This window comes from Dermacentor variabilis, chromosome 1 (assembly GCF_050947875.1).
Source record: "Dermacentor variabilis isolate Ectoservices chromosome 1, ASM5094787v1, whole genome shotgun sequence".
Lineage (NCBI taxonomy): Eukaryota > Metazoa > Arthropoda > Arachnida > Ixodida > Ixodidae > Dermacentor > Dermacentor variabilis.
The window spans coordinates 216,475,336-216,498,959 of record NC_134568.1 but is presented as its reverse complement, the minus strand read 5'-3'; the positions used below and the strand labels follow the sequence as shown (position 1 = coordinate 216,498,959).

At 44.3% G+C, this 23,624-nt stretch overlaps 1 protein-coding gene across 1 annotated transcript in view; it reads left to right on the top strand.

Moving 5' to 3' along the window:
- Positions 1–23,624, top strand: part of Glg1 (Golgi apparatus protein 1) — a 121,853-nt gene that overhangs the window by 69,755 nt on the left and 28,474 nt on the right. Inside the window, exons 13-17 of the mRNA XM_075668674.1 lie at positions 3,440–3,559; positions 3,671–3,759; positions 18,226–18,340; positions 20,847–20,939; positions 21,583–21,735. Of these exons, the coding sequence (XP_075524789.1) occupies positions 3,440–3,559; positions 3,671–3,759; positions 18,226–18,340; positions 20,847–20,939; positions 21,583–21,735 (570 nt within the window). The remainder of the gene's footprint in view (positions 1–3,439; positions 3,560–3,670; positions 3,760–18,225; positions 18,341–20,846; positions 20,940–21,582; positions 21,736–23,624) is intronic.

The window sequence follows — 23,624 nt, the reverse complement described above, 5'->3', positions numbered from 1 at the left end:
CACTTTGCGTTATCATTTCGATCAGTCCTTTTGACCCAGACAAACCTTGCACTGACAGGGGCAGACCCAGCCAATGGAGCAACATTCTGCTAATTGCGGTATTCGAGTGCTGTGTGTGTGATCCCCACATTGGGTTGACGGGGGAGCACTCACAGTGACAAAGTCCGCTACTGCGTCAGCCGACCAGGCCATTTGCGGCACGCTCAGTGTTCTTTTGGTCAGCACCAGGCATGAGGGGTTCTGCGGCGCATGCTACTTGTGGCACTGTGTGGGCCTCTACACCGAATACAGTCGCCGACTGATTTTCCGGACTCCAAAAATTTGGACATGCTCGATTATTCGGTCTGCTTCGCGGCACCGCCATTCTCCCCATAGACCATAATGTATAACAACTGCCGAAAGTTCGGACACTTTGCAACCTCACGTCTGATTTTTCTGACACTCCTTGAGCCAACTCGATCGAGAGCACCATGCACCGACTCTGACCGGTGCATAGTTCGACTTGCTGAAGGCCATTTTTGTTTTGAACGGAGCCTCCTTGCTGCTACACGAAGTGGCGCTACTGCAAATCCCCGCTCATCATCATCGTTTCTGCCTGTTTCGGCAGAGTCGCTCTACAGCAGTTCCGGTTTCAGCTTAGTAAGCCACGTCAAGACAATCCAGCAGCTGATTTGTTTCTTTGCGCACATGTTCGCGCACGACATTGCGAGTAGGCCATGTTTTTCGTTTGTGCTACTGGTGTCGGCATGGTGGTGTTTGCTTTGTGTGCTGTGTCGAGGTTACGGTGATCCAACGCGGCATACAGAAACATCGCGTCAAGTGTCTAATGGCGCCGACAGTTCCCGCACAGACTGCGCTGGGGAATGCCGGCAAGTGGGTGCCGGGAGGCCCAAGATTTGTCACTTTCCGATGTGCTTCCTACTGACGCAAAAAATGTTCTGCCAAGACCTGCGCAGTGGTTGCATTGTGATGCCGGACATCGTCTCATTTGACAGTTTCACAGGTGCTGGCACTGCTGTACTGACATGCGCAGAACTCGACGACGGCGAGATCATTCGTCAGGATTCTGCTGCACCGCCGGATTATGACTCTGAGTCGGAAGATGATGCACCATGTGCTATGTTGCCGTCGCATGCGGAGCGTGCACAAGCAGTGACTGTGCTTTCAACTGCCTATAGTGACCGTACGACCCTCTCCGAGATTCAGGCTTATCTGATTGCGCGTAAACGGAACAACGTGCAACGGTGCATTCACGATTTCTTCAAGCCTACTGCCGAGCCCGAATAAGTGCGTGGAAATAAAGGATTTCATTTTTTTTTCCTTAATCTGCTTTTTCGGACACCTGTTTATTCGGACATTTCCGCAGTCTTCGTGAGGTCCGAATAAACGGTCGGCGACTGTATATAGAATATCCAAAATATCATAAAGTAGATATTATTCAAACATTCATCATTCGATTTCATTTGGTGATATCCGAGTGTTCGCGCACCCTTTGTTCAAAGTAGAAAACCAACATAGATACAGTCGACGACTGATTTTTCGGACCCTCAAGGGACCGCGAAAATGTCCGAAAAATCAGGCAGTCCGAAAAAATAAATGTGCCCCCAAAAAACTCAATGTATTGCTTACTATTGAGTTAGAGGCAGGAAAAAGTGATTAATGGTCTTCTGAACCACGCTTCGCTTGCGTGCAAGCAGGTCCGCCTGAGTTTCGGCGAGAGTCGTCGTGTCGCCGTAAGCTGATGAAAGAGTTGCGACCGCTTGCACCAGCTCAGCTTCCGTCGGCTGCGCTGCTGCAGGTGAGTCGAGGTGCTGCTGCAGGCGTGGCCTGTTGCCACGTTGCATGCAAAAATAAAAGTTCCGGAAACAGCGTCTTGAAGCACTGAAGCCGATTCAATGAAATGTGAGCCACAGTAGTGACAGAACGTGATTTTCGCATCTCCGCAGCACGACCACGACTAGGCCTACTCACTAAGCTCGTCAACGCACGGCAAACACAAACAGGCAGTCGAAGGAAGAAAGGAAAAAAAAAAAAGCATTGAATTACGGCAGTGACGCTGTTACGAAAGCGGAAGCTGCTAGCATATAGCCTCAATCCAGCATCCGAGTAGCCGAGGAACTGCCATGCAAGACCGGCACTGGTTTCGAGGCTACAGGAGGAAAATGTAAACAAACAAGATGGCGGCGACACAGCTCAAACTGCACAGCAGTTGGCCCGGCTGACGCTTGGAAAGTCCGAAAAATCGAACAGCCCTCCCTAGAGGGTCCGAAATTTTGAGCCACGTAATACATTGACTTTATGAGGTATGTCCTGGGGCCGGGAAAAAGTAAAAAAAATCAAACATGTCCGAAAAATTAGGCATCCAAAACATCGGTTGTCGACTGTATTACCTTATAACTCCTAAACAAGGTAGAAATCTAACGCATGCACAATTTCCTAACAGGAAAAATTTACTTTGCTTCTGATTCCAGCAATCGAAAAAACATTAAAACAATGGAAATTTATGTACACTTAATGTCCATCTTCATCACTCTCAAGCAGCACTTTATCACCATCTGTGGACCACAGCATGTCATCCTCCATACGGTCAGTTGCATATTTGATATCATGCATTTATCAAACAGCTCAGCAGCAATTGCAAATGGGATGGTGGCCCACACATAGACCAACCACTTCACTAGTTTGTGCTGCAAAGCCTGTGATTCTCCAAAACATAAAAAACATGCGATGTGACTTGTTGCTGCTAGCTTAGTACATACATAATATAATTTGTATTTCGAAGAGCTTTTGTAATCAAACACTGAAAGCAGTGTGTTGTTGTCATGTTGTGCGAAAACTTGTTTTGTTGCCATCAGTGCTGGTTCTAACGGTACGCTGTTGTGAGTGCCACAAATGTAGTTTTGGTTTTGTATCCGATTGCGTCGAGCAGACAATTTTTGGACCAGTTTCCTTGGAAAGAAAAGCATGCATTAGAATCTGGTAAATACTGTAATAATTTTGCGTGAACTACTCTTTTCACTCGAAAATCTTCCTACGACATGCCAAAAATAAGTGTTTTCGGTGGGAGATTGACGTGTATTCAATGCATTGTTTTTCCAATAGTGCTGCGAAGGTGGAAAATGTAGCTATTGAGGCCCCCCATTGGGATTAGGTATCTTCGTGCTGACCAGTCAAGTTCAAACTATCCTGTGAGAGCCAAACTGAGGATCAAAATAACAAAGGTTTGGCCCATGGAAATGAATGGGTACACAGCATGGACCTTCACTCAGGATATAATTAACGGAAAAATCAAAATAGCCAGAGCTGAATTAATGAAAGTCTATTGTACTGAGTAAAGAAATTGTTGTGGTCTACATATGATCACATGTTTATGGTTCTATGAATAAACTGAGCTTTATCTGTTCTCGATTTCATGATTAGTTTTTAACCATTCTTGCAGGACTTACTTTCTAAGGATGTTGATCAGGGAGACCTTCTGGGCTGTCTGGTTCAACATAAGAATGACTTTCGCATGAAAGAGGACCAACGCTGCAGGGCTGCTCTTGAGCACTTCCAGCTGGTGAGTAGGTTTTGTGCTTGCTCCTTTGCATGTGATTAAATTCCTATTCCCTTAAAAAAAAAAGCATACCCATGTTTGTATAATTCGTGCCTCCTTTTTATACCTTTTTAGATTTCACTGAAAGACTACAAGTTCAGCTATGCCTTTAAGGAAGCCTGCCGGAAGGACGCTCAGACGTACTGTGGGAACTCGAAGTCTGGGTAAGCTTTTTCAGTGGTAGCTGCTAGAAGCTGCCTCAACTGAGCTACTAAGAACTGATGTGAAGATGCATCTGCAGTCTGTATCGTGAGTGTTACTTCCTAACTTGCTTACTTTATACAGGTTGTCACACTCAAGCAGGACAAGGCTTTGTGTAATGGCACTTGCATTCTGCAAATGTTGAATGGTGCCAAATGGTGCCAATAGGAGTACCTTTAAGCTTCGGATCACTGGTTAATGTCTTCTGTTACCTTTTGTACAGGTTTATTGGGGATATGGCAAAAATTATTGTGAAGCTGTAGATCATCAAATGAAACACTTGATTGTGTCATATATTTAAAAAGAATACTTACTTGTATCAAGATTGTTTTCTTTTTCCAAGCAGCAAAGCAAAACTCAGAAATCACATTTTGTGGCATGAGTGTTTCACTTGAACATGACATGCTTGTTGACACTGTATTTTCATCCAGTCATTGCCTTTCCCTTCCTGTCTTCAGCATATTGTGTGTTCTCCTCACATTGTGAGTATAGTTCAGACTACTTATATAACTGCTTATAGTGCACCCCGCAGGGGCGTCTGCGTCAGCAGGCGTTTGGTGTGTGGCGACACCACGTATCTGAGCACATAAGGGTTGGACCCTCCTGCGTGTAGCCGTGCGCGGCTTAGCCGTGTCCGGAGAAAAGGGGATCCTGGGGGTTGAGCCAATGCCGGGTGTTTGGACCTTTACGGCCCCTCGGCGGCGGCAACACACCCCTTTGGCCTCGGCTTCACGTAGACGGCACCTCCTGAATGACCCACCTGGGGGAAATCGGCAGTCGCCCTTTCTCTCTCTTCTCAAATCTTCGTCTTTATCTCTTACTTTTTGACCTTTCCTGTCTTCTCCTCTCTTCCATTTACTTCCTTCTCCTTGGCGGCAAGGGTTAACCCTGTGTGGCTATCCATCCTTGGGTACACCATATTTGGTTATAGTGACAGCGTACGATTGGTGTCGTGCAGACTTGTATGCAAGCTCTGCCGCGTCCCCTCATTGGGCTCCGTGGTGGGCGGTCGGCGCTGTTGCCGAAAGTTTATATATTTTCATAGAAACTTCTTTCCCCCTCCCCCCTTCCTGATCGCCCTCAGAAACGAGGGTGCACCGAAGATGTCTTCCAGTTTTTCGGACACCAAATCCAGAATTTCCCCCACTTCCACGTTATTCACTCTGAAAAGTCAAACAAAGCAGTGCGAACCATATCACCGTTCCTTGTTTCAAAGTCCTTGACTGGTGTTTTTGGTCCAGGTTACAAGGTGTCGAGGATGGCAAGCGGTGACCTCCTCTTGGAGCTCCGCGATCAGAAACAATATGAGAAACTACCGAAACTAGTGTCATTTGGGTAGACCCACATAACAGTAACCCCGCACCGTACAATGAACACCACCCGTGGTGTTGTGTCGGATGATGATTTGCTTGATCTGACTGGAGCGGAACTCCTGGAGGGCTTCAGTGAGCAAAATGTGATCAATGTCAGAAGAATTAAGATGGGGCGGGTTGGTAAAGAGATTGAGACGAAGCACCTAATAATTACTTTTGGATCAAGTGTCTTGCCCGAGTCGATCGAGGCCGGGTACATCAAGCTCCGTGTTAGGCCATACGTGCCAAATCCACACCAATGTTTCAAATGCCAGCGCTTCGGCCACAGCTTGCAGAGCTGCCGAGGTCGCCAAACTTGTGCGAAATGTAGTGCCCAAGAACACACCTCTGAAGCTTTTGAGAACGCTCTCCACTGTGTAAACTGTGACGGGGAGCACGCCGCGTACTCGCGGTCGTGCCCCTCCTGGAAGAAGGAAAAAGATATTGTAACAATCAAAGTAAAAGAGAATATATCATTCAAGGAGGCACGCAGGCGGGTTTCATACCTGCCCAAGAAAAGTTTTGCCGATGTGACGCATCAGGGGGCAGTGACACGACGGCCTCCGGCGGCTGTCCGACCCACAAGCAGTGAGTCGGCAGTTACGCCATCTGCCCCCGCGGCAGTTGCAGCTAGCGCTACTCCGTCAACCCAGCAGAAGGGATCATCGACCCCGAAGGTAAGCGCAGCCGAGGCTGCCCCAACCTCCCCGGCCCCTTCCAGCGCTGGCAACAGCCGGCGCAGCCAAATCCCTCAGGGAGCCCCATCGACCTCCGGGCTAGTGGGCGCAGGGGTCTTGCCCTCTAAGGCGGGACTCTCTCTGGTAACTTCTCGCTCGCAAGAGCACGTGTCCGGCGCCTCACAAGAGGCAATGGACACTACACCTATCCTCAAGGCGCACCAAGCGTCTAAGGAGCGGCGAGGCTCCCTCGAACGCTTCAGAAAGGGCAAAACCCCCATTACAGGGCCTCGAAAGAGCTCTGTAATCTAAGGCATCACTTCCGTTTCCGTACACACAGCACCAATTTACTTTAAATATGGATACACAAATTATTCAATGGAATGTCAGAGGTCTTCTTAAAAACCTTGATGATATGCAAGAACTTATCCACATACACAATCCAAAAGTGCTGTGTTTACAGGAAACACACTTAAAATTGAAACACACAAACTTTCTCCTACAGTATGTTACGTTTCGCAAAGATTGCGATGATGCTGTTGCATCATCGGGCGGCGTTGCCATTGTTATTCATAAAAGCATAGCATGTCAACATGTGCAGCTACGAATGTCCCTCGAAGCAGTGGTAGTTTGAGTTGTTCTCCCAAACAAACTCATCACCATTTGCTCGCTTTACATACCCCCGCATTACCAATCAAACAAACATGAATTTCAGTCCTTTATAGACCAATTGCCAGAACCTTATGTTGTTCTTGGCGATTTCAATGCACACAGCAGCTTGTGGGGAGACTCGTATCGATGCGAGAGGTCGGCTCGTTGAACAGTTCCTTTTTTCGTCCGGTGTGTGTCTGCTGAATAAGAAAGAACCCACATATTACTGTCTTGCAAACAAAACCTTTTCTTTAATTGACCTTAGCCTTGTTTCCCCGTCTACTGCCTGAACTCGAATGGGAAGTTACCAACTATCCTTACGGAAGCGACCACTTTCCCATACTGCTAAGAACACCTAAAAAAAACGAATATCTACCACAGGCTCCTAGGTGGAAGATTGATACAGCCGACTGGGAGAAATTCCGAACTCTCACTAGTATCACATCGGATGACATGTCCTCGTTAGGAATTGATGCTGCTTTTGAGTATTTTACAGCCTTCATAATAGATGCCGCATCTAAATGCATATCAGAAGTAAATGGCTTGGCATCCAAACAGCGTGTCCCGTGGTGGAACGACGATTGTAGGATCGCTCGTAAAAAACAGAACAAAGCGTTGGGGTTGCTACGCGCCTCTCCCACTGCGGAGAATCTTATTAACTTTAAGAAAGTGAAGTCCCAAGGCAGGAGAATGCGCCGACAGGCCAGAAGAGAGATTTGGCAGAAGTTTTTATTGGGCATCAACTCCTATACAGATGAGGCCAAAGTCTGGAACAAAGTTAATAGACTAATAGGGCGACAAACATATTCACTTCCTTTGGTAAATACACAGGGCGATACACTGCAAGATCAGGCAGACTCACTTGGGGAGCACTTTGAGCGCGTGTCGAGCTCAACCCACTATTCCAAATCCTTTTTTAAACTTACAGAACTAGAAGAACGTAAGCCAATCATACGAAAATCCAGACAGAATGAACCGTATGACCGGCCTTTCAGTATTGCCGAGTTGAGAGCTGCATTGAACACACAAAAGCACTGCACCTGGACCTGACAGAGCCATGTATGACATGATCAGAAATTTACATACTGACACACAGGTTACACTACTCACACTTTTCAACACTATTTGGGCTGCAGGATACCTCCCATCCACATGGAAAGAAGCGATTGTGGTCCCTGTTCTTAAGCAGGGTAAAGACCCTTCCTTGGCGGCAAGTTACCGTCCGATAGCTCTTACAAATTGTCTCTGTAAGCTTTTTGAAAAAAAATGATTAATCGCAGACTCATACATTTCCTTGAACTCACCAATATGCTCAATCCCAATCAGTGGGCTTCAGAGAAGGACGATCGGCAACCAATCATCTTGTGCGCATTGAAGGAACTATCCGTCATGCATTTGTTCATAAACAGTTTTTCCTATCAATATTCCTCGACATGGAGGTGTATGACACAGCATGGCGTTACGGGATCTTGCGAGACTTGTCGGGAATGGGCATCCATGGAAATATGCTGAACACAATTGAAAGCTATTTGTCAAATCGTATCTTCCGCGTGAAAATCGGCAACGTATTATCGCAACATTTTATACAAGAAACTGGTGTGCCCCAGGGAGGAGTACTCAGTTGCACTCTCTTTATCGTCAAGATGAACACACTTCGTTCTTCACTGCCACCAGCCATTTCTTATTCTGTCTATGTAGACGATATACAAATAGGTTTCAAATCCTGCAACCTTGCAGTGTGTGAAAGACAGGTACAGCAGGGCTTAAACAAGGAGTCCAAGTGGGCAGACCAAAATGGATTTAAAATCAACCCCCACAAAAGTTCTTGTGTTCTCTTCACAAGAAAGAGAGGCCTGGTCCCAGATCCTTGTGTAGAACTGGACGGACAACAAATACCTGTGAACAATGAACACAAATTCCTAGGGGTTATACTGGACTCGAGGCTTACTTTCATCTCACACATAAAATGTCTTAGGGCAAAATGTCTAAAAACTATGAATTTACTTAAAGTCCTATCCCACAAAGCATGGGGTAGCGACAGGAAGTGTTTACTGAATCTTTACAGGAGCCTAGTTAGATCACGATCAGATTAAGGTACCGTAGTATATCACTCTGCTGCACTGAGCGCGCTAAAGATGTTAGACCCCATTCATCATCTGGGTATCCGCCTGGCCACTAGCACATTTAGAACAAGCCCGGTCGAGAGTCTATATGCAGAGTCAGACGAGTGGTCACTACATTTTCAGAGAACGTACATCAGCTTTGCCTATTTTCTCAATGTGTGCTCCAATAAAGAACATCCATGTTTCAAAACTGTTTACGACTTGACGTGCAAAACACTTTTTCATAATAAAGCCTCTATGAGACTTCCTTTCTCACTGCGTGCAAGAGAACTTAGCACGGAAATGGATGCCTCAGTTCTCGAACATCGCCTAATGCCTCCAGCTAACCTATTAACGCTCTGGGAGTGGCAGGTGATTGACTGTGACCTATCCTTTGTAGAGGTCACAAAGCGCGCACCTGACCTCGAAATCGCTATGCATTTCCGTGAACTTCAGTCGAAGTACAGCTGCTCCGAATTCTACACAGACGCGTCAAAATCACATGCTGGTGTATGTTATGCTGCTGTTGGTCCCTCTCTTTCTAAATCTGACTTATTGAACCCGCAAACAAGTATCTTCACTGCAGAAGCCTATGCAGTACTGTCTGCAGTAAAACATATACAGAAATTAAAACTCGACAGAGCAATTGTATACACAGACTTGCTAAGTCTCATAAAGGCGTTAATTTCTTTACAAAAGCATAAAAATCCTGCTTTCATTGAACTTTACTCCCTCTTATGCAGTATTTATCTATCACATATACATGTAGTAATATGCTGGGTACCTGGCCATAGAGGTATCGAGGGTAATGTACTGGCTGATAAAATGGCCACATCACTCACATCACTAAACACTTTTCATACAGCTGCTGTCCCTGTCACAGATTTGAAGCCTTTCTTGCGCGAGAAACTGCGACAACACTGGCAACGCATGTGGAATGCAGAAATAAATAATAAATTGCACGTTATAAAGCCACAGTTAGGTTCTTGGCCCTCCCCAACAAAATCACGGCGAACAGATCTCCTATTCTGCCACCTCAGAATAGGGCACACATTTGGTACTCACAATTTTCTGCTTACTGAAAATGAACCGCCAACCTGTGGTCGATGTGGTGAGAGGCTGACCGTCCTCCACGTCCTCTTGGAGTGTCATAAAGCCGAATCTGAAAGGAAGAAACATTTTCCTCTTGCATATCGTTTTTGCATACCTCTTCACCCAGCTATGTTTCTTGGTAAAGAACAATTTTTCAACACCAAAGTAGTCCTCAATATTTTAAATGAGGTTGTCCTACATGTTATAAGCCCCATAAATTCGTAGCGCATCCTCTTTCTAGAGGATGCCGCTGTGATAGTTGTTTTATATAGCACATGCCCCCAGGCCCTTGTGTCTCAAGGGCTCTAACGAGGCCATGGTGCTCTAGTGAATTTTAGAAACTTGTACATTTTTTTTAACTATATCATATCATTATTTTGCAATGCACCTTAATGCTCATAGTACACGTCATTTGTCATCGCCATAATCTTACTGCATATAGATCTTACACACTTTACAGCGACTATTTTAGGCCGCTTTACAGCCACGTCACATCAACCTCATAGAAGTCATAACTCCACTGCAAACTCATCAACACTGGCTTGGCACTCTTTGGCCATACCTGGCCCTTGCGCCAATAAACACCACACATTCATTCATTCATTGCTTATAGTGCAGAGTCTTTTGTAACACAGCCTTTTCTGACTCCCATTTACTGTGCCATAGAACTTCATGCATATGCATATCGCTTACTGCACAGCTGCAGGAGACAAAATGCTGGTTATAATGCAGCTGTCAGAAACTCCTGCCGACAGATGAGGCAGGGAGCACACTTCCCAATCTGGTGCACTGGCTGAGGAGAGTGCAAGGAGCAGCCAAGGGAATGCAGAGGAGGAAGAGGTGTGGAGCAAACAAACAAAGAATGGGCTGCGGGGGGGGGGGGGGGTATAAGCCGCGGCGGCAGAGGCGGAAGCACGTTGTACGTATTGCGCTCTGTGGGCGCATGTGGGTTGCCTTTGCTCCACCCGCAAACTCTGCACTGAACATTTGTGCATTTTCACTCTTCACTTTGTGTGCAGAAAGTGAATACAGTGTTTACAACTCCAGCATTGTTGGAAAATCATTACCAGAATTTTGCTATATGCTGTGCTTTTTGGAAATACACTTGAACTTCGTTATAACCAAACGGGATATAACAAAATAATGGATATAATGAACTAAATGAAATTCCCCTTCAAATCCCCATTGATATCCATGTATATAAAACCTCGTTTTAACTAAGTCAAATTGTCCTGCCTGTGGATATAACGAACTAGATTCGTCTCCGAAACCAAAATATAGCCGACCATTGTGCGCCGAGTGCATCACTTTCTGCAGAGCTCCGTATTCATTCACAGCAGCAGTTCAAAACTCCCATGTCCCCTCATTGAATGCATCCTCGAGCAACACTGCTCTTTCTCACGGCCCTGTGTAGCTGCACACCTGCGCACAAGCAGCAGCTCAAGATCGCACTTCTCCACTGACCTGTGTGTCACCTGTTTGTAGCCTGGCTGCGTGGCTACACACAGTGATGTGAAAGGTTGGGCATTCACTTATGGGCGGAGCGCCACGCAGGCAGGTGCAGCTCGGTGTGGCCTCTGAGATCTCCGCAGCGCAATCTCAGATGTCACACACAACCCTGCGCGAATTGCGCCATGCTGCGCGGCTATGCGCGGCGGGGTGGAAGATTAGTGCATTCACTTCTCACTTTTCTACGGCGCACCGCCCAGGCCATGCATTCACTTTTCCCTCTCTCTGTGGCACGCTACGCAAGCTGGCAACTGGACGTGACCTCCGAAATCGCATTGGCATCGGTGTAACCTCGGAGGCCTTGAGCCGGCCAAGGCAAACCGTCGCAGCAAAGTTCGTTTGCCTCCTCGATCACACAGCGGAGCGCTGTGTTGTGTGCGACGTGCTGCTTGACTGCAACGAGCTAAGTGGAAAGCGGACGCGAAAGCCCGTTACAATGGAACAGAAGACAGCTATCTAAAGGTTGTCGTGTCAGATGCTAAGTCACCTGTTGCACACACTAAAGATTCTTTTGTTGTTTTATTAAAATTTCATCACGGGCGGGGCTGTGTAGTGCTTCCACGGGCCACAAAGCTGTCATTTCCATGTTTACAATTGTGAACCCCATTGAGCATGTATACCAGTAAATGGCAATAATGGTTGTAACGAAGTAATGGATATAATGAAGTAATTTCGGCTACCCCTCAACTTTGTTATAACGAGGTTTGAGTGTAATGCCTATTCGAAACTTCGTGACGGTCAAGGCCATGAGTTCGTTTCGCGTTTGCCATGATGCATGTCGTCGTGTAGTGCAGACATAACATGTACAACCTTGACTCTGTGATGCTGTCAGTATAAGCAGTCATTATGCAAAAAAGAAGTGAGGCGTGCAGACAGGACACAAGAGTAGAGAAGTGGACAACACGAACGCCGACTATCAACTGAAGGGAGCACTGAGGCGAAAAAAGAAGACACAAACCTCATCTGCGCATGCTCAGGAATGGTAACACCACGTGTCAGTCGGGTACACGTGCCGGTCTACGTGAGAGATAACTGTTAAGACACTTAATCTCTTCCTTATGTAAAGTAATCGAAGGCTGACTCACGCATGCACTTCCACCATTAAAGATATGCCATGCCTCTACCATAAGACGCGTATCTTCATTCTTATGCCTGTACAATATCGCGCATTCATCTAACTCTGGCGTGCAGTTACAATCTCGGCAATGTAGCGAAAGATTAGAAGGCGACCCACCAGTTAATGACCTTTTATGTTCCATTAGCCTCTGATTGATACACCGTCCCGTTTGCCCTACGTAGAACTCGCCACAGTTAAAGGGAACTTTATAAACCACACCCATACGACAGTCAGTAAAACCGTTGTTCTTATTGTGCATCACTGGACAAATATCTGTTCTTCTTCTGCCTTTTACCGGCTCCTTTTTTCCTCTGCACGGCAGCGCATATGTTACTTAGCTTATTGGGGGTGGTGAAAGCAACATTAACATCATATGTACTTGCAACTTTTTTAAGCCTGTGCGATACTGAATGAATGTACGGAGTAGCCACTACTCTTTCTTTGCTATTACTGCTTTCCGTAATCACGTCTGTCCCCCTCGAAACCGACTTCTTTAGGCGTTCAGCCACAGTGGCCACTGTTACGCTAGGATAACCTGCTTCTAATAGGCGCCGGATCTGTGCATTAAAACTGGCGCTCATTTTGTGCATGCAGGATCTGGTGAGAGAAGACTTAAGGTACGAATGGCAATTCTGTTTTTTACTACTTTGGAATGCTTGGATTGAAAGTTTAGCAACGGCTTCGAAGATCTTGGGGAGTACTGCCAACAAACATGGTTTTGTTCGAAGATCAAGGAAATGTCAAGAAACTGAATTACACGCCGCTGAGGAAATTCCTTAGTAAACTTTAATCCTCCCCCATAAAGTATAAATTGATCACTTACTGAGGTAGCAGCGGAATGGAATTCTTCCCTATTGCAGAAAATCAGGTAATCATCAACGTACCGAAATATCTTGATAACGCTATCACCTAAGGCTTTCTTTAAGCAGTTGTCAACCTTACTCAGGTAAATGTTGCTAAGAATTGGGGCAACCTTTGAGCCAATACAAATGCCTGATTTCTGAAAAAAAACGCCATCTCTCCATCCAATCAGCGTCGACTTCAAGTACATTGAAAGAATTTCTAGAAAAGCTGCCGTGGAAACACCGCATCTGTCAATAAAAGCCGATTCTTGCACTTGTTCTTTAATGCACTCATTTACGGAATTTAGTAACCCGTCATGCGGCAAGGAATAATACAGGTCTTCGATATCCATACTAAAAGCTGTACAATCACCAGGATTTTCCTCTCTCAAATACTGAACTAGTGCCTGAGAATTACGTAAGCAAAAGGGTCTGAAAAAACTAGTGAAGCTAAGCAGTTCTGTAGGTAACTGGCGACACAGACCTGCCACGTCCCTTTCTCTGACACTATAGCACAAAAAGGAATTTCTTGTTTATGGGTCTTGGCCGAGAAAAACAGTTCTAAGGTGAGGGATTCAGCTTTCTTGACATTACAGACAAGCCTATCAAGATTATGTCTTGACAAGAGGTCAACCGCACGTAGCTTAACTACCGAAGGCTTGAGTTTTACTGGCTGTAAATTCTTTTCTGTGGCTGAAATCACTTTTTCTGAAAACATGTCATCTGGCATAATTACGAAATAACCTTCCTTGTCAGATATTACTGGTCTAAGTTTATGCTCCACAAGGTAATCAACTAACGGTCGGACAGGGTCAGGCATCTTAAATTGAGCATTTGATTGTTTAATGCTAGCAATGCAATCCGAAATACAGCGTGAGCGTTCTTCTTCCGGGACGAACCTGGTTATGCAGCGCGGTATGCTTAAAACGTCAACGGGTTTTATGTCCGGCCTAAAACAGTGCTTAGGACCTAAAGCAAGGGTTTTTCTATGGTTATCACTTACAATGGCGTCTCCAAGAACCAGTACGTTATTAGACGGTGAATTATTAGAAAGGTGTTTCCTCTTACTTTGTTGAAGCTCCGGAAGTTTCATCCTCCAGAGGAAGTCCGCGTGTTGCACGGCTAACTTATTCCACTCGGCATAGGCGCGGTTCCAATGGCGACCGTCTCCCAGGGCCGCGAAACGGACCCTTAGACACTCCTGGTAGAACCTAACTTGGCGCCATGATTCAGCCGAAAGAATAGCTCCAATCCTCCTGGCATGCCCAGTTGATGGTTGAAGGAAGCCGCACATCATTTGAACTTCCAATGGGACGACACGATTACGACTAAACCACGACATGGTTCTAGCGCATAGCATACATATCGCAATTAAGGAAGCTAACGAAGCAGGATTGTGCAGATAAGCTTTATGTGCAGATTTATGATTGTGCAGATTTAAACTTTATGGGGGAGGATTAAAGTTTACCAAGGAATTTCCTCAGCGACGCGTAATTCAGTTTCTTGACATTTCCTTGATCTTCGAACAAAACCATGTTTGTTGGAAGTACTCCTCAAGATCTTCGAAGCCGTTGCTAGACTTTCAATCCAAGCATTCTAAATTAGTAAAAAACGGAATTGCCATGTCGTGCCTTAAGTCTTCCCTCACCAGATCCTGCATGCATAAAATGAGCGCCAGTTTTAATGCGCAGGTCCGGCACCTATTAGAAGCAGGTTATCCTAGTGTAGTGGTGGCCACTGTGGCTGAGCGCCTAAAGAAGTCGGTTTCGAGAGGGACGGACGTGATTACGGAAAGCAGTAGTAGCAAAAAAAGAGTAGTGGCTATTCCGTATATTCATTCAGTATCGCACAGGCTTAAAAAAGTTGCATGTAGATATAATGTTAATGTTGCTTTCACTGCTCCCAATAAGCTAGGTAAGATATGTGCTGCCGTACAGAATAAAAAGGAGCGGGTAAAAGGCAAAAAACGAACAGATATTTGTCCAGTGAAGCACAATAAGAACAACAGTTTTACTGACTGTCGTATGGGTGTGGTGTATAAAATTCCCCTTAGCTGTGGCCAGTTCTACGTAGGGCAAACGGGACGGTGTATCAATCAGAGGCTAACGGAACATAAAAGGTCGTTAACCGGTGGGTCGCCTTCTAATCCTTCGCTACATTGCCGAGATTGTAACTGCACGCCAGAGTTAGATGAATGCGCGATATTGTACAGGCATAAGAATGAAGATACGCGTCTTATGGTAGAGGCATGGCATATCTTTAATGGTGGAAGTGCGTGCGTGAATCAGCCTTCGATTACTTTACATAAGGAAGAGATTAAGTGTCTTAACAGTTATCTCTCACGTAGACCGGCACATGTACCCGACTGACACGTGGTGTTACATTCCTGAGCATGTGCAGATGAGGTTTGTGTCTTCTTTTTTCGCCTCAGTGCTCCCTTCAGTTGATAGTCGGCGTTCATGTTGTCCACTTCTCTACTCTTGTGTCCTGTCTGCACCCCTCACTTCTTTTTTGCATAATGAATCCTTACCAACTGGCTCAGCTTTCTGTCGTTCTAAGTATAAGCTGTGTTCTGCAAATACAGTTTAGGAGCTTTTAACCTTTATGTCCACAAGCAAGCCTTGGCCATTCCTACCAGTACCCGAACATGCAAACTTCTTAGGTGTACGCAGTAATTGCCATGGCTGATCAACTCCTCTTCCAAACTCCTCTTCCAATGCGCTGCTCTCAGTTCAGCCTATGAACATGATCTCCATTTAATTGTCTACGGATACAAACGTATCAAGCCGGGCCAGCTTCCCGCAATGGCATGCCGCCCAACATCCTCGCCAGCTAGGCCTAGCCGTGCTGCCTCATCGGCAGCCAGCGACCAAAGTTGCAGTTTTTGTGTGAAGTCGGCAAAACACTTTGCAGGGGCTGTACGACACTTGGAAAGCGCAGGAACCACATTTGACAATAAAAGTGTAGGCACGGGTGGCAAGTGCAACACTCAAATGGCGACAACTTGGATTTCATTGACCGTGTTTTTGACATTGTGCATGCAGATCAGTCAGTGAAATCATACGAGGCATTGTGCGGTGCAAAATTTTAGTCACCGTTCGGCATTAGCTCTGTGTCGAGTTGGCGGCGGTGCCGCAGAGAATTCCAAATAATCGAACAGGTATGAAAAATTTGTTGGAGACTTGCTTTCATCTGTGCCCCCCCCCCCTTTTTTTTTTCTCTCTGTTACTAGTATGTCTGCTTTTGGCAAAGACTGCAGGTCCTCAGACATAAACCTATCTGTGTTCGTAAATTTAAATGGATGGGAACATCCCGGTTGCTTTGCTTTGATTCTTGGTTACATGCGGCTGCTTGGTTTTCATGTTTTGCATGTGTGCAGCCTTTCAAACGTTGTATTTATAGTGCAGTGCCGCTTATAGTGAATATTTGTGACTCCGTCAACTTACATTGGAAGTGGTCTATGCTTAAGGTTACAGCAACAACTGTGAGATTTTTTTTGAGCTACTAAAAAAAGATACTCCAACTTCAACTGGAGTTTTTCTACACATTTCAGAGCAAAAATACTAACTTGTTAAAGTCAGTTGTTGGTTGAAAGTTCTCAGTTTTAATCCGTGTGTAGCATTATACACCATTATTTCATTTTACTTTGGTATGCACTCTGTGCGTGGTTATAAGGTGTGAAAGTTCGCGTGTTTTCCTTGCTGCTTTGCATTAAGTTGAGAAAGCTGATTTTTGTTTGTCAGCATTTGTGTAGAGTAAGATGGGAGACAGAAATGTGTCTGGTAAGGTAGTAGCATGCAATATGACCATCAAGCGAAGAGCCCTGAAATATGAACGTCTGCTCTCATTATTCTAGTTGGTTTTCATTTAGCACATCTCCAGCTTCTCATTAATGTACCTCTCATTTAGAACAAGTGTCATACAACTTTCAAAACTGTGTGAATGTTATATTTTTTTTCTTGAATGCCAGAGATTAGTTACTCATACTTGAACATAACCTGCACAAAAATGTGTTAATTTTTTGATACAGGTCCAAGAGCAAACTCTGCTCACTTTTGAATTTAGCATGACCTTTTGGTTTTTGGCATCCAGTTAAGGAACACTAAAGTTGATACACTCATGAAAGGAGCAAATTATATTTTTGTTGTCGTGTCTTCGTCTCCCCTGTCGTCCTGTGTGCTCTCCTGCGCTTTATCTTCAAATACATTTTTGTGCCTTCTTGACACAAAGCTTCTTCTCACTGAAAACATTTAATATAAACAGTTGCTTTCTTGGTAAATTATATATGTACCTGAAATAAGGTGAATAATACTATAAGCATGTGTTCACTTCATGGTATACAGGATTTCAAAAGCTTCTTATTGAACAATTCTTTTGCTACTGTAGATGTTTGCACATTCTTGTACAAGAACATAATTTTGTTTGCAGAAAGCAGTGTTAAATATATTGGTGGCGATTTGTATTTAACATAGATTCAGTTTTATGTATATTTTGTTTTTGGTAGACCTATTCAAGATCGTAATAGCAATTCCAGCTCTGGACGGTAGTCTTCTATATTTGTTGGACCCCTAGGAGTGAGTGCATATCATTACATCTTCATTGCTACAGAGCACTAAGCACTGCGAATTTTGTTGATTTGTAGCGTTTCATGCATGGCATGACATCATTATTGTCGAATCGAATACATATTTTTGTGGCAGCACTGGCTTTTTGCAAATACCTTGTCGGTGTTCACTGCTTAGTTAAAATAGCAGCATATACAGAACTAATCAAGGCAGCTATGTTGCTTTGAAGATGCTTTTAATTATTGCATTGCTGTGTAATGAACCTCTCCAATAAATATTCTGTGCACTACTTATGAAGTTTTAAGTCTCAGCCTCATTTATGCAGGTCATCTGCAAACACTCAAATAAACTCCAAGCTCAGTGTTTTTACTTTTTCTTGTTCTTATTTAAGTTTATTGGCACCCTTCTAACCACAAATACTTTCTTGTGTTCTTTTGCTTATGTGTCTCTAGAATACTATGGTACGAACATTTATTTTAAAATGTGGAAAATAATGGGTTGTGACTTCTTTATTCAATGCAGTGCTGATGTTGTAAGCTGTCTTAGCAAGTTGGTGCTGGATGATGTCACAGATGAGAAAACACCACGAGTCTCTTCACGTTGCAGGCAGCAGCTGCGTGCAGAACTTTTCCAAAGGGTTAGTATTTTGTGCTGAAGGCTTGTTCTTTTGAAGAATTGCAAGCTTCTAACAGCTTCATTGGAGGGTGGAGATTTTTTGTCGTTCAGTGATCTAGTACTGCTTGGTACATGACATTTATGCAAAGTACCTGAATTTTGCAATTGTGGTTAACCTTCTCTCCACCTGGGGTAATTTCACTACCATTATACAATATCCAGGGTAAGTTTGAAGATTATTATGCTGGAAATTAATGTTCTATGTCCTGACAAGGAAACGAGTTTTGCAATTAGTAGCCATGGGATACAAATCATGAAAAGGGCATCAGCAGAAAAATAAAAATTAGTTGTTTGGCAAGTGTTCTCAAGACATATGAATGGCAGCTTACTAATAAAAGTATATAATTCTTCCAGTACTGATCTGTGGGGCCAATATATTTAGGTTAACAAAGAAACTTAGGAGGAAGTTAATACCAGTCAACAAAACTATAGAACAGAAAATGATAGTATGAGATAGAAAGACGGTGGTATGAATTTAAAGATTAATCATAAATAGATTTTATTCAACTTGACGTCCAAAAAAAGTGCAGTTTTGCATGTCGTGTGTGGAATAAATACCCACTAGTCTGTTGGAGTTACAGAATGGGTACCAAGATATGGGGGAAATGTGATAAGGAAATTTCAAGAATAATATGGGTTAGCTTGATGTTGGATAGATATTTTTTGTAAGGGAATTTATACAAGCTGCTGCTGATGATGATGCATCACAGTGTAAGAAATTTACTGGAAGTTATCATTTCTTTAATTTTTTATAATGATAATGTGAATATGTTTCCCAAAAGTTATGGCAAGGTAATGTTATGTGAGCTTTTCTTTGAATGCGTGAATTTTTATGATGAAGGTAAGTCAACCTGTTTGCAGTGAATGGAAATCAGCATAGAAACTTTACTACATGCTCTTCAACTTTTCAGTCCATGTTGGGTTAAGAACAAACTATACTCTAAGTAGTTTCCTGCAGCAGTGTGGAGGCTTCAAGGTGTTTTAAGGCTGTGCTGTTGCAAAGCACATATAGTGCTCCCAACAAACATATAAGCAGCAGCCATACAGGCATTGGCACTTGTAGGGATTCAGGAATAAGCTTTTATTTACAGCGGAGACAGTGTGCTGATATTTTCGTGCTCGAGATTTCCTTCTTTTGCATGCAAAGGTGCAAGAGGTGCAAGAGCACTAAAGAAATATTTCTGCATTTTTGTCCATAATGTCAGACAAATCGGCAGGGAGACCATCCACCACCTAACATGCTTTAATTTAAAACCTGAGAATTAGTCCATGTAGTAACTGTAACAACAAAGGATCAGTACTTATCGCAAATGCCGGAGTAACAGTAGAGGTTGGCAGCTAAGTACACCACCTCATGCAATATGGCAGCATAATGTGTGTCACCCACATTGTCGCCTATGTGAAATCACTCAAAAGTCTGTTTTTATGCTAAGGCAGCAGCTAAGCAAGTAGCTTTAAATGAGCTAGGAGAATTCTGGAAAAAAAGCTAAGGAGCAAAGCAGCTACTTGTCCAGTTACCAAGAAGACAGCATAAATTGCAAATGTGAGTGAACGCTCATATACCATAATGTTGCCAAATGTGACCAAGCTGGGAAAAGCTCTGGTGCTGCAGCAGAGACAGAAAGTGCATGACATAGCTTGACTACTACATTGTGTGAGCGCTGCAGCACGTCATTTGCAACTTCTATCAGAGAGATCAAGTATGAGTGTTGGATGGTGTGTGCAGAGAGTCAATCGCTGGTGCAAACAGACAAAGGGGCAGGGGTGAACACCTTCTTCATGGTATTCACCCTCTCTATTTTCAGGCAATATTTATAATGTCCACAGTGCTTGCTGCAGGGAACTACTGATAGAGGGAGTACAGTACACAGAGGGGCCGATTTTCAATAAAAATTTTTATGAATCAAGATTTTCTACAAAAAGGAGTAAAAACTAAAAAAAATTTTGGTGCAGTAAATCCAACTTATGTTTGCATTAAAATTTTTTGCCAATTTTACTGTTAATTTTGACAGTAATTTATTCCATGGGTGTCATTGAGTGTATGAAATATATCAGCATTTCTGTATAATTTTTCTTATTGATATTATACGGAAATGGTTGATGCTGTTGCATTTTTTCCTCGAAACATAATTTCTCAATGTTTTACCAAAACTTATTTTTTATCATCTTGGACAATCTAAAGAAATGAAACAATATGTTTAGGTACAAAATGTTGCTGAGTGACAACTAGAGACAGAATTTGTCAATGCAAATTTAAACGTACTTCATAATTCATATGCTTAGAGATAAGTATGATGTAGTTTTATGACAGATTATAAAATTCATCTACTCTGCCTTTTTTTTTGCATTTTTGCTTGTGTGATCGTCTAGTATATGATGTCATGTGAAGTCAACTTATGGCATCTTTAGTGTTCCTGTACTAAATACTAATAAAGCATGCTAAGTTTTGTGTTTGATATTCATTTCAGGAAGAAAATATCAAGCTAGATCCAAAACTGGATGCTGCTTGTGTGTCTGACCAACGTAATCTGTGTGGCAATGTACATCCTGGTGAAGGCGCAGTGAGTTCTAAATCTTGTCTGCAGTATTCAAGTGAGACTTTATTAGCCAATCAACATTCCTTAACCAGATTTTTCAAACACCAAAATGATTGGCATACTTGCTGATTTATCAATCTACATAAATGCTACAAACTTGCACTGTTGAGCTAATGTTTAGCAACAGCTAAACGTTCAGATACAGTCCAGGTATTTGTTCAGCTTTAGTTTGTGCTGTAGTCATGACACCTTTGGTAGCATTTTACTAAAAACTGACCACATGCATTAGCAACTTCTTTTTTGCAAGAGCTTTGTCCTGCTAGATAAAGGCATAGTGTGAGACTTTAATAGTGCAAATGCATGGCTAATATTTTTTTTACGCCAAGATTCACATGCCATAGTGGCTTGGCAGGAAGTGGCATTTTGTCAAGTACGAAGTCATGGATTTGGTTCTTGGCAGGAGCGCCTGCATTATGAATGAGCTCTACATGAAATAACTTGTGCACTGATATTTTGGTGCACATAAAGTACCCTAGGTGTTAAAGATCAATTTAGTGTCCTCCACTACAGTGTCTCTTTTGCCCAAATGTTGTTTTATTATATTAAACACCACCAGTCAATCATCACTCCAAAAGTTGTCTTTCATAATTGTTTGCCTCTTTTTCAGATGCTTGAGTGCCTGAAGGAACATAAGAATAAGCTAACTCGAGAATGCCACATTGCAATTTTCCAGCGAGAACGGTTAGAAGCAGAAAGTGTGGGTTTGGACTACAGCCTCACGTTGGCATGCAAGTCAGCATTGCGCCAATTCTGCCCAGAGGTATGGCACTCAACCTGACACCTGCTCATAGATTTGCACATTTTTCATTTCTTGAACTGTAGAATACTATGTAAATCTTTGCAAACTGTAGGATTGGACATCATGCGCCATCTCCAAGAGGTTAAAAAAAAATGTTTGCTGTGCAGCTGTTTCACGAAGTCGAGCCCACTTGTAACAACATTCAAGTGCCATGAAAATTTCATTGTTATAACCGATAATTGTTATAGCGAGTTCATGAAAAATAGCGAATTAGGGGGATGGCAGAGCTGGTTGGGATAAAATTATAATGGTGGGGAGGCCAATGCCCCTGCCCACCACCTTCCTCCTTCCATCTGCTGATTGTGTTGACTTTACTGTTTAACTCTGCTTCCTGCGCACTCTGATCATGTGTAACGAGCCGTGGCTGTCGGTGTTCAAGAATGGCACTGCTATACCAACTGCAAAGAGAGGTCACGAGCGGCAAGTAACATGCGAGCTCTGCCGAGGTATTGCATTGGTGGCCCCAAAAGGGTCTTTTTAAGAAATGCGACAAGGTTGCCACGGCTGCCTCCCAGCAGCTGCCTCTCACGGTGATCGTTGGAGACGTACATCGACAGAATCTCTGTAATTGTTCGGTTGAGACATTCCGTAAGACCGTTCGTTTGTGGGTGGTAGGCGGTGGACAGCTTGTGTTCAGAGGGAGGAGGTAGTCGACAATTCCAGATAAGAAGAAGCGGCCGTGGTCTGTAAGTAACTGTCGAGGTGCACCGTGGTGGAGAATGACGTCGTGGAGGAGAAAATCGGGGACATCTATTGCACAACTAGTCGGCAGCGCCTTTGTTATTGCGTAGCATGTCGCGTAATCAGTAGCGACGGCGATCCACTTATTCCCTCTAGTCGTCATCGGAAAAGGGCCAAGCAGGTCAAGGCCTACGTGAAAGAACGGTTCAGAGGGAACTTCACTTGGATGGAGTTGTCCGACAGGAGCCAGGGGAAATTCCTTCCGGCGCTGACACAATTCGCAAGTTGCGACATAACGACGCACAGAGCGGTAGAGACCGGCCAGAAGAACCGGCATCGGACGCGGTCGTATGTCACAAAACTCAAGGTGTCCCGCCGTCGGTGCATCGTGAAGTTGTTCGAGAACGACAGGTCGCAGATGACGAGGAAGGACAAGGAGCAACTCACGGCCATCAGGGTTGATATTGCGGCTGTAGAGGATGCCGTCCTGCAGCACGAACATGCGGCACATGCTGTCGGTGCGGCCAAATTGCACTTCGGCTATGATGGACTGCAAGGATGCGTCGCGTTGTTGTTCAGCGCACATGTCGGTCTTGTCAGTCAAAGCCATCACGCAGGTCACCGGATAATGTGCAACAGGATCGGGAGGATCCATGGGGTGACACGAGAGGCAGTCAGCGTCCTTGTGGAGGCGTCCAGTCTTGTAATCGACACTAAATGAAAATTCCTGGAGCCGCAAAGCCCAGTGACCAAGCCACCCAGTCGGCTCCTGAAGGGAAGACAGCAAGCAGAGGGCGTGGTGGTCACTAACGACCGAAAACGTGCGGCCGTAGAAATATGGCCGGAACTTGGCCACGGCCCAAACTGAAGCCAAGCACTCCCGCTCGGTGATGGAGTAATTTCTCTAGACAGGTGACAGCCGCCTGCTGGCATAAGCTATCACGCACTCGGTACCTTTCTGTTGTTGGGCGAGAACAGCGCCGAGGCCATGGCCGCTTGCGTCAGTGTGGACTTCGGTCGGTGCAGATGGATCAAAGTGGGCAAGTGTGGAAGGGGGGGTCAGAAAACGTGCTGTCAAAAAAGGGGAGAAATTCGGATTTTGCACCTTGTGTGCTTGTGATGTGAACATCTCGCATGGCGGCAAGTCTGACATCAAGGTCCACATTGCT